This window comes from Tursiops truncatus, chromosome 11 (assembly GCF_011762595.2).
Source record: "Tursiops truncatus isolate mTurTru1 chromosome 11, mTurTru1.mat.Y, whole genome shotgun sequence".
Lineage (NCBI taxonomy): Eukaryota > Metazoa > Chordata > Mammalia > Artiodactyla > Delphinidae > Tursiops > Tursiops truncatus.
In genome coordinates, this window is record NC_047044.1 from 17,899,089 (window position 1) to 17,911,275 (window position 12,187).

At 40.8% G+C, this 12,187-nt stretch overlaps 1 protein-coding gene across 9 annotated transcripts in view; it reads right to left on the reverse strand.

Moving 5' to 3' along the window:
* The window catches only part of TDG (thymine DNA glycosylase), a 68,323-nt gene extending 59,888 nt beyond the window's left edge, over positions 1-8,435 (reverse strand). For 3 of the 9 annotated variants that reach the window (XM_073788258.1, XM_073788257.1, XM_019952465.3), the window contains exons 1-2: positions 8,244-8,433; positions 347-483 (exon numbers count right to left, since the gene is read on the reverse strand). In XM_073788258.1, coding sequence (XP_073644359.1) covers positions 347-483; positions 8,244-8,266 — 160 coding nt within the window. In that variant the 5' untranslated portion in view covers positions 8,267-8,433. Of the gene's footprint in view, positions 1-346; positions 484-7,973; positions 7,999-8,243 lie in introns of those variants that run through there. The other 6 variants (XM_073788259.1, XM_019952463.2, XM_019952461.3 and 3 more) reach the window with 4 other exon arrangements.
* Between the last annotated feature and the right edge of the window lie 3,752 nt (positions 8,436-12,187).

Sequence of the window (12,187 nt, forward strand, 5' to 3'; positions counted from 1 at the left end):
TAAGTACTTAAAAAGTGGATTAAATTTTTTAACACAAAAACAGAGTTAAAACCCATCATAAGGGCTTCCCTGGTGGCACAGTGGTTGAGAGTCTGCCTGCGGATGCAGGGGACACGGGTTCGTGCCCCAGTCCGGGAAGATCCCACATGCCGCGGAGCGGCTGGGCCCGTGAGCCATGGCCGCTGAGTCTACGCGTCCGGAGCCTGTGCTCCGCAACGGGAGAGGCCACAATAGTGAGAGGCCCGCGTACCGCAAAAAAAAAAAAAAAAAAAAATCATTAAACCCTTTCTTAAATATGTTGGCTAATGCAGTAGCTAATTTTCCAAAGTATCCTGGTGAAAACTACCTTGTGTGGGTTCCTGAGCAGGAGCTGGGGCTGGAACTTCCGGCATTTCTTGTTCATTCATAACTGCCATAGGAACTTCAGCCATCATTTGTTGGAATGGAAATGTATAAAAAGCTTGCGCGTGCTGAAGGGGACAGCTGAAAGAACAATCAAGGATAAGATAAGAAGACAAAATTACCCAAACTAAGGTTAAATGATCAGCTCTAAAAAACCGTCAGGATCCAAATATTTGTAACCAGATTATAGTATTTATTTAGAGTTGACAACAGGAGCAAAGAGGGGAAGAAGATCTCTTCCCATATGTACACATTTACCCATCCTTTACCGGGTACCTACTAACCATCTATAATTAACTCTTACACTGTTTTAATGACAAAATGTGTCATCAGTAAAGCTTACCAGTCCTGTCAGGTAAGCCTGTACTTCCCTGAAATGAGATCATGGGAATTTTCTAGTAGACAGTTGAAAGACCCACCAGCCCATACAGGGTTGAAATATCCACAAAAATAATTTGTATTCCTACCTTCAGTATTTAATCCTCTTGTCACAAAGATCCCCTGCAATTTAAACTTTTTTTTTCAGTTTTATTGAGATATAGTTGACATGTAACATTGTATAAGTTTAAGGTGTACAACAGTATTGATCTGACACACATATACTGCAAAATGATTACCACCATAGCCTTAGCTAACACTTCCACCGGGGCACATAATTACCATTTCTTTCTTGTTGTGAGAACATTTCAGATCTGCTCTCTCAGCAACTTTCAAGTATATCCTTCAGCATTATTCGTTATAATCACCATGCTGTACATTAGAACCCCAGAACCTGTTAATCTTATAACTTGAGGTTTGTGCCCTTTGACCAACATCTCTCCATTCCTTAAGAACTTAAGGTTCTCTTTTGATTTACTTGCCTGTTTACTTATGTATTCATTGGATCTGTTTTTTTTTAACGGTTGCTGGGTTTTTTTTGCCACTAAATGAGGACTAGAAATGGACATTTCCATAAATATCTGTGAATTTATGGAAAAGACTACTCTAAACCTCTCTTCTGAACACGATTTAAACTCTGTTCAAAGTGTTCTGTTCAATGTAAGGAACACAGGCCTTCACAGAAAACAAATGCTAAAAATATTTCTGGTGACTATAAACCACCACCCCAAGCTGTTGCTATCAGCACAAAGCTAGGGAAGTAAACCCACATTTTATGAAACCTGAGTTACAGCTGATGCCAAAAAAATGCCACTAAATATGCAGAAGGAAGAAAAACACTAGGAAATAAAATGGATAAGTACCATTTACCATTTGGAGAGAAAAGCCATGTTTTCTGTGGCAAGCTTAATAGTTTCTTTTTCTGTGATGTGTGGACAAAGAAAACAGGGTGCTCAGAAAGTGGAGGTTAAAAAGGCAAACTAGTACACGGTAAATGCATGCACTTTACAACATGTAAATCGTACCTTAATAACTTGGTTCTTAAAAAAAGAAGGCAAACTAAGACATTCCCCAGGATAAACTTAAACGGCCCAGGCAGACACAGGGTTACAAACTACCTGTGGGTGGCTAGGCTAGAACACTGGATGCTCAAAGAAAAACAGGGGCCCAATCTCAATGGACAAAACAATGGCGAAGCATTCTAGCTTCAAGCTATCTTTAAGGGTAAGATGGTAAAGAAAAGATGAAGAATTAGTGAGAAAGATATTAAACTATATACCTTAAGAGTTTTATTTCTTTAAATACATTGTTTTCAAATTATATGAAAAAATAAAGACAATACAATGATTTAGTAAACTATAGTACATTAACATGAGTCTACTATGCAGCTACTAAAAATTAAATTTATTGATATGTAAAAGCACAGAAAATGTTTAATATATAATAAAGTGGAAAAGAATACAAAATAACACTGTGAGCTAAGGCTGCTCATGGAGAAAATATGTAGACAAGGACTAGAAGTTAAGTTGTAAAATTGAAAAGAAGCAAAGGGCTTAAACCTTGCCTGGCACAAAGTCAAATGTTCTCTTTTTTCACACTTTTCTTTAATAATATTCATAGCACTTTTGGATAAATTGTCCAAATACTGGCTGTGTTTATGACTGAGATATGCTAACGAGGAGCTGGTTATATAGCTAGGTTAGTCGAGAGATCTCATGTGGCTACCCTTGGAAATTCCAGTAAAACGCACTGTAACTTCGGACTGTGGCCAGTGATGGTTTCCTGAGATCTAATAGCCCCTTTCAGCTAGAATATATAAAAGAAAACTCATGTGGTCACAATAAGTGAGTGCCGCATTGTCAGGAAGGCAGCGTCCCACTCTCCCCCATGTTTATTGTTACGGCTCTCAGAGTTTCACATATTTGTCCCATTTTGAGCACTTCACAAAAATCCACTCTTAAAAATATGAAGACAAGGGAAACACCATTCCCATTACGAAAGGATTCTGAACTTCAAAAAATGAATTTCCAAAATGTGGCTCCTTTCGCATATTTAGGGGTCATTAAATTCTGACTTTCAGAAACTGAAAACCAAAATTTCAGAATTCAGCTGGCTGAAGAAAAAGTGAAAAATACGGAAGAGAAAATGTGGTCTTATTTTAAGAGATATGCATCAATTTTTTAAAAAAAAATCCAGAAACTTGGCTATAATATGGATGTGTCCCTTAATCCTTCTAAAATTATCCCTGGCACTTTACAGTAAGCTTAAGTAGAAAAGAAATAGAGAAAGCTATGAAAAACAGAATGTATAAATTCTGAGGTAATGTACCATTTTTGAGCATTCAATTTAGCTTGATTATCTTAACAGCTTCCTAAGAGCCGGAACAAAAGGAAAGAGGGTGGACTACAACGTTCTTACTACTTGGAGAAGACAGCATTACACCTGTACCAAACCCTTTATGAACCTGAATGCTAGGAAACTAAAGTTCTGGATAATTTAATTTTCTATTATCTAATAATGGTTAAATTTGGAAGCAGCATGAACCTATTTCAACCTTAATGTGAAAATATTTCCTAAATACATTTGTTATATTTATATAGGATAACTGCCACTTCATAATTCAGAATTCTGCAATATTTATGAACAACAATTTTCTCTGTATTAGAGACAGCAACAGAGGAGCACTTAGCATCCTCTCAGGACCTCCGTTCCCTCCCCATGAAAATGAGGGGTGAGATTCCGTGATTTCCACATATATGGAGAAAGTGTAGGAAATAAGACCAAACCTGTCCAGACTCAGAACGAACCCCAAAGCATTTTAATTTTCTATAATTCCCTGATATCAAACTTATGAGCATGATAAATGATTTTATTTCCCCTTGTTGACTTTTCTCTCCTATCATCTGTGTTTGTCCACACACACACATGTTCTGGACACCTCTCCCCTTTCCTGCAGTTAACCCTTTCCTCTCTCCTAGCCTCCATTTACACCCCCTTCACCTGAACAACAGTGCTCAAAGGACTGGTTTTTTACCACTGTCTGAAAGTGATGAAGTGTGTATTTTCCAAAGGTCTTTCTCAAAACACACACGGCATGCATGTGCGCACGAGCATACACACACACACACACACACAGAGTTGACTAAGGAGTCCAGTTAATTCAGATTTTGCTGCATTTCAAAAAACTAACTCGGGGCGGCGGGATGAATTGGGAGAGTGGGATTGACATATATACACAACTATGCATAAAATAGATAACCAATGAGAACCTCCTGTATAGCACAGGGAACTCTACTCAATGCTCTGTGGTGACCTAAATGGGAAGCAAATCTAAAACAGAAAGGATATATGTATACGTATAACTGATTCACTTTGCTGTACAGCAGAAACTAACACAACACTGTAAAGCAACTATACTCCAATAAAAATTAAACAAAAAACCCAGAAAACTAACTCTTTAAGGTTTCTCTAAGATGAATGACTCCAACTTCTTTAACCTTCAGTTATTTTCTACTATTTTAAAGACGTAAGTTGCTTTTTTTCTAAATATATTTGTCTTAGTTTGTTCAGGTTGCTATACAAAACACCATAGACTGAGTGGCTTATAAACAACAAATATTTATTTCTCACAGTTTTGGAGGTTGGAAAGTCCAAGTTCAAAGTGCTGGCAGCTTTAGTGACTGGTGAGGGCCTGCTTTATGGTTCATTTTCGGTTGACTTCTTGCTGTGTCCTCACACGGGGGAAGGGGTGAGGGATCTCTCTGGGATCTCTTTTACAAGGGCACTAATTCCAATTAGGAGGGCTCTGCCCTCATGACCTAATCACCTCCCAAAGGCCCCACCTCCAAATAACCTAACCATATGTTAGGTTGCAACATATGAATTCTGGAAGGACACAAACATTCACTCTATAGCAACATTTTATTACCTTCATTTAAACAAGCATACACAACACTGAATACTTACAAAATAACGATCAATGCTAAATAATCCAAATGCTCAACTAAACGGGACTAGTTACATAAATTATGATGGAATACATTACAACTATTTAAAGCCTACATTCAATATTGCTAAGTGGAAGTGCGTGTATTCACCATGCATTACTGGGTACTTACTGTGCAGGGTCTACTAGAAACTGTAAACACAAGAAACTGAGAATGAGCCAGAACCCCAACTCATTTAACGATTGTGCATATAGCATAATTTCAGGTTTCCTCACTACCTGGTCATTTTTCTAGTGCTTAGGATAAAACAAAATAAAAATACTCCATAGCCTCATCATCCTGAAACTGAGCAGGGCTATCAACGTCCTCATTCTGGAGACATATTACAAAATCATTACATTAGCTTTACTGGCACCCACATTATACTGTTGATTCATACTGAATTTACCATCAATGAAAACTGCCCTTTATCACCGCTCCCTCATCTCATACCTGTAACACTGTTCTTTATACACTTAAGCACGGGATTGTGCCTCTTTTTGTAATAGATGATTCACATTCCAGTCAGTTGGGATTGACCTGGATTCTGACTCAATCTATCAATTCCACAAACCCCTCACAGAGTTGGGTCAAATATTTTATCAGCACGCCTTCAGCACCTTGAAGCTGTTAAACACTGGAAAGTTGGGGTAGGACTACATGGCACATCAGTATAGACCTCTCTTCAGCCTGGCCTTGACTCTCAGTAGTAAAGCAGTTTTGATTTCACCTAAGAGGACTGCCACCAGTCTATCCTTATCTTGCCCACAAAACGTACAGATGTTAGGGAGGCTGACTTTGAAGCTACACTGTGTGGGTTCAAATTTCAGCTCTGCCATTTACTAGTTCTGTAGGCAGGTTCCTTAACCTCTTTATGTCCCAGCTTCCACATCTGTAAAATGGGGACAGAAGCACCTAATTCATTGATTATGAGAATAAAATTGGTTAACACATGTAAAACACTTAAAACAGTGCCTGCTGTGTAATACATTTGTTGTAACAAAGACAACAGGGGATGATTAAATATTCTAGGTACCCCTGTCATCCACCTTCTGATGCTGTCTAGCCTAGTATCATTATAAAAAAGAGAATGAACCTAGCCTGGTAGGTCTTGCTTTATTCTAAACTTACACTGTAGCTTAGTGGTCACTAGTTCCTTTTAAATATGTTCAATAACCACTGAGAAGTAAAAATTTTATTTAGGATCAAAGTCAATAAATTCCACGACAGACTCCACCTGTGGAAAATAAAAGGGATCCATGTGTTTATTTTCAGACTTTAGGCCCCTCTGCTGTTGTCTACAAGTTATTAAAGAATGCTGTAATCTGGCCTCTCACTTGAAATACAACTCATCTGGGTCAGGAAACATGATTTCTGTTAGAGCTACTAAAAGTTCTCTTAAATGACCTCATTGATCTTGAGCTTTAAACCTAACAATCATTCTGCCATTTTCCATCTACAATCATTTTTCTTAACATGAAATGAAAAATCAAAATCAGAACTAAGTGCTTATATTTTCTGTCATCTACTAACAACATGCCAGTGAACAAAGCAGAAAACCCAAATCTTTCTTGTCCTTCTTATTGTCCACACTAACTCAAAAAAGTTCTTGGTCTCTTTAACATTTCTAGAAAGCCCAGTCTCATCTGAGGGTTAATCTTAACTGTCTGTATTCTTGGTGGTCTGTGTCACACGTTTCCAGTCATTTTTGACTTGGCATCCTACTTCCCATCTTTGGTAAACGTCCTTTTCATGCTTGAGCTCATTAGAAACATACTGGTCCTCTTCTTCCTTTTTCCCTCTCTGGTTAGACTGTAAGCACTTGTTTAGACTCTTGAACTATTCTCTCTTTTTTTAAAAAGGGGTCTATATCTATGGAATTCTTTTCTTTGAATTTTTTGAAATTAATCTTCCAAAGTAAATAGCAAATTCACTATACCCAAAGTTCCATGCCATTCCTTGATTAGCACAAAGTCAAGGATGACAGAGAACCACTTTCTCAGGATTACCTGGGGCCTGAGTCATTTCAGAATGCCCAAGGATAAACTCCTCAGAGTACTAACACAGAATTCTCCATATTTCCCAAGGTGAAAGCTTTGCAAATCAAAATAAAAAATCATCTATAACCCAATGGATTAAGTTAAGACCAAATATAAGTCAGACAGTTTTGGGCTAAACATTGTACCAGAGAGACCTATTACTTTGCTGCAAGACACTGAGTACGGTCTGACAATGTGAACGACCAGCCCTCCCCAAATCTGCATTCCGGAACAGGCATGATGGCCGACCGGACTCTGCCATTTTATTTAAGGTATTGAGCGTCCAGATTTTGGTGTTCGCGAGGGGCCTGGAACAAATCTCCCGCGGATACGGAGAGATGACTGTAATTTACTTCATGGAAGGTGTTACCCAGGTTTCAATTCAGATCCGAAGATCACAGAGAGTGATTTCCACAAGTTCTGGTGAATTCTTTTATTTGTAAAGTTCTTCACGGAAAGAAATGGAGTTATTTCAGGATTTGATTCATAATGTCAAGATGAAGTCTGCACTTTATCTACATATATCTCCTTCTCTAAACTCTAAGACAATCTATGTTGGTTACTTAAGCACACCCCTTCCACATAACGCCGACTCACAGCATGTCACAACTGGATTCCACAGACGCCCTATTTTACAGATATGAACAGGCCCAGAGAAGTTTAGTGTCTTGCCCAAGTTCAGGGCCCCATGGCCAGAAAGTCAGGATAATTCTTCATTAGGTCTAACAGTACTGTATTCCAATGTAAACCTTTTTTTTTTTTCCTTTTTAAAGACTCTGTTACCATATTTAGTTCATTTGGCTTTCCGTCTGGGGTTCCAATTTCGAGATGTCTGCTTTTGCAAAACTCTCCACGCCTCTTACACTCCCCAAAGGACATATTACAAGTAAATTCTTAAGGGAGTCCCGAAGACCACTAGAACACAATTTCACACGACTTCTTGGGAGTGTTATTCCTAGTCCCAGAATTCAAGAGCTGTAGTGCGGCAATGTTATCTACCCTGTGCCCCTGACGTACACCTTTGAGGAAGGAAGACACAGCAAATCTACAACTCTTAGATGAAAACTCCTGGAGTGATACGTGTGATACTACATCCTTACAGCTCCGCACGGTAATGGAGGGTGAAGGGAAATATAGCCAAGAAAGGTAACCGGAAACAAATACTAACCGGAGACTGCTTGTTGCTTATTATCGCATTTTAATGCTGTCTGGGTGCCGGGAAGGACTGGGGAGAGGAGCCCAGATGCAAGCGGCGCCCAGGCTGAGGGACCTAAGCAACGGGCGCCCCGAACAGGCCGCCAGTGCGCACGCGCGGCACCGGCCTTTGTACTGGGGCCGTGGCCTTAAAGACCCCCCTGCGTGCGTGCGTGCGCGCGCCCGCGGCCCTCCGCCCGGCGAAGGGCGCGGGGGGAGGGGCGGTGCCCCGCCCCGGCCTTACCTGCCTGCGTTCTCCGCTTCCATTCCCTGCTGCCGATCGCGCGCGCAGCTACTCCTGCCTGGCAAGCGAGCGACCGGACACTGTAGTACCGCGGCCCAGGCACGTACTGCGGTACGGTAATAACCAGACACTTAGATTCGATTGCTGGCAGAACTGGGACAGCGGCTGGCGCTCAAGCTCCTCCCCCAAGTTTCTAGTCCCCCCTCCCCCCAGGCCAGACCCACCCTCCGTCCGGCGCTTCCGTTTGCCCGGAGCCAAATCACACGCCCTGTGCTTGTCACGTGATGCAGGGCAGTCCAATCACGTTCTCTCCCCTCTCGTTGGTTCTACTGCTCGCCACTTGGCCTTCCGGGAAAGGTGGAGGATAAAAAGGCAGGGAGGGGGCCCGCTCTGGGGATGTAAGGTTTTGTCCGCCCGCCTTTTCGGTGGTGGTGCGTGCGAGTTGGGGAAGTCCTCTCTGTGGGCGCTATGTAGGTGGGGCGGTTATGCTTATCACAATTATCCAGGCCTTTCCACCTGGATAATTTTATTCCGATTAAAAACTGCGATTTGCATTAATTACCAGGTAATACTGTGATGTAGGAGAAAGCAGAGACTTTGGTATCAGAAAACCTGGGAGTCCTGGCCGCTGTACCATATTGGGCCTCACTTTCCTAATCTGTAAAATGAGGGTGATTGTAAAACAGCTTTGTAAAATGTGGAACTTTACATAAACCGTTCTCTGCTTTACTTTTAATATGTAAAAATATAAAAGTTTAAACTCTGTGAGAGTAGATGGCACTCAAGCATCACCTCCTCGTAACAACCTTCCGGACTAACCTCTCTTTTATTCTCGCTGGCTGTTAAAGCTGGGTTTTGTTTCTTTAGTTCTCAAGTTAATCGCTGGTTTTTGTACAAGGACTTCATTAAATAACTCTTAATGGTAATAGGCTATTCTGTTTCTTTCGTTAGCCTGATGGGACACATGGCTGCTGTATTAGTTAGCTTTCCATATTTTATGCTGTGAGTCCAAAATCTCAGTGGTTTACAGCAACAAAGGTTTATTTCTCACTGATTAATACACAAGCTGGGAAATGGCTGAGGCTCTGTGCCACTTGTGTCTTCTTCATTCTAGGATCCAAGAAAGGGCTTTCATGAGTAAATACAGAAATATTGATTTGTATTATATGAATTGCTTAAGTGAAACTTATAACATTTTTAAACTTTTCAGAATGTCTACGAATACTCTGCCTACTAGTAAGTAGGTGTCACTCAGAACCTGACTCATGGTCGGTATTCAGTGATTATTTGTTGAGTGAATGAATTAACAACAGCCCAACCTCTCTTTCTCTCTGGTTTTGCTAACCACTCAGGACCACAATCCAGAAAAGTTTTAAAGCAACATCTTTGAGGTACTCCTGTATGTATTTTTTTTTTTTTTTTTTTTGCCATGTCACGGCTTGCAGGATCTTAGTTTCCCAACCAGAGATGGAACCCGTGCCCCTTGCAGTGGAAGTGCAGGGGTCCTAACCACTGGACAGCCAGGGAATTCCCTGTCCTGTATGTATTTTTAAATGCATGAATTAGGCGAGCATATTGTGAAAATTAAGTAGAAGTGAAGGTTACTAGTGGGAAGCTCAAGAAGTAGGAAGCTAGAGTCGTGGGTAGGAAATCGCTTCTGATGCTGGCAAGCAGGGCCAGCTTTATGGGTGTGTGATCTGTGTAGTCGAATAGGGCCCTACTCTTATAAGGGCCCCATAGTTAGTTAATTTAATGCTCTGCTACTGCCATCTTGAAATTCTTAAATAATTATTTAACGAGGGGTCTGCATTTTTACTTTGAACTGGGGTCTGCAAATTATGTAGTTGGTCCTGTTGACAGGTGTTAAAGAGGAAGATTAAATAATGTGCCAGTGTCTCTGTTGAATATGGGGGCCTTGGAGGCCAACAGCTCATAGCAACAAGGAGAATGGATGACAACATTTACATTCATAACAATAACAATGGTGATAATAATGATGGTAATACAGCAGCTTACATTTACTGACTATGTACCATGCACTGTTGTAAGTGCTTTGCATATATTAATTCTTTTAATTCTCAGGAGAACCCTATGAACCGATGCCACAGCTCAGGTTTGAAGGCTATCAGGCTGGAGAACCAGGAAAAGCCAATGCTCCAGTTCAAATCAGAAGGCCATCTGCTTGAGAATTCCTTCTTATTCAGGGAGATCTTTTGTTCTGTTCAAGCCATCAACTGATTGGATGAGGCCCACCCACATTATGGAGGGCAATCTGCTTTACTCAAAGTCCACTGATTTAAATGTTAATCTCATCCAAAAACATCCTCACAGCAACATCCAGAATAATGTTTGACCATGTATCTGGGCAACATGCCTAAGTTGCCACATAAAATTAACCATTAGAGGTAGTAACTATTATTATCTATATTTTGCAGACAAAGAAACTGACAGCGAGGTTAAATAACTTGTGCAAGTTCACACAACTGCTAAGTGGCAGAGTCAAGAATATTGCCAGGGCAACCTGGCTCCAGAGTCCACCCTCTCAGAGCTATATGTGAGCCTTAGCAGAGCATGAGGAGGAAGGAGGGCTTCAGACAGAAGGCTATTCAAAGCCCAAAGAGCTGGTCATCATATGTTTATAGCATTAAATGCCTGTGTTAGCAAAGAAGAAATGTCTCAAATCAATAACCTCAGCTTCTGGACTTCCCTGGTGGCTCAGTGGTTAAGAATCCGCCTGCCAATGCAGGGGACATGGGTTCGAGCCCTGGCCCGGGAAGATCCCACATGCTGTGGAGCAACTAAGCCCGTGTGCCACAACTACTGAGCCTGCACTCTAGAGACCGCAAGCCACAACTACTGAAGCCTGCATGCCTAGAGCCCGTGCTCCGCAACAAGAGAAGCCAACACAATGAGAAGCCCATGCACTGCAATGAAGAGTAGCCCTTACTCGCTGCAACTAGAGAAAGCCTGCGCTCAAAAACGAAGACCCAACACGGCCAAAAATAAATAATTAATTAATTAAAAAAAGTGACCTCAGTTTCCATCTTAAGAAACTAGAGAATGAAGAGCAAATTCAACTCAAAGTAAACAAAAGAGGGACTTCCCTGGTGGTCCAGTGGTAAAGAATCCGCCTTACAATGCAGGGGACGTGGGTTTGATCCCTGGTCAGGGAACTAGGATCCCACATGCCACGGGGCAACTAGGCCCACATGCCACAACTACTGAGCTTGCATGCCTCAACTAGAGAGCCTGCGTGCCGCAAACTACAGAGCCCACGCACCCTGGAGCCTGTGCGCCACAACTAGAGAAGAGAAAACCCACATGCCACAACTAGAGAGAAGCCCACGTGCCACAATGAAAGGTCCTTCATGCCTCAACACAGATCCTGCGTGCCACAACTAAGACCCGATGCAGCCAAAAAAATAAATAATAAAATAAATAATGTATAAATCTTTTTAAAAAAGTAACAAAAGAAAGAAAATATAGAGTGTAAAATCAGTGAAATCGAGAACAGAAAAACAATAGAGAATCAATGACACCAAAAGTTGTACTTTGAGAAGATCAATAAAACTGATAAACTGCTAACCAGATTTAACAGGAAAGAAAAGGAGAGAAGACACAAATTAACAATGTAATAATGAAATAAGTGACATAACTATACATTCTACATGTATGAAGAAATAATAAGGGACTATGTTGAACAACTCTATTTCTATAAATTCAGCAACTTTGATGAAATGCACAAATTCCTTAAAGACACAAACTACTGAAGACCAGTCAGGATAAATAGATAACCTGAACAGCCCCATATCAAAGAAATTGAATTTGTAGTTAAAAACCTCCCCACAAAGAAAACTACAGGCCCAAATCGTTTTACTGGTGAATTCCAGCAGACATTTAAGGAAGAAATAATACCAGTTCTGCCAGACTCTTCCAGAATTTGA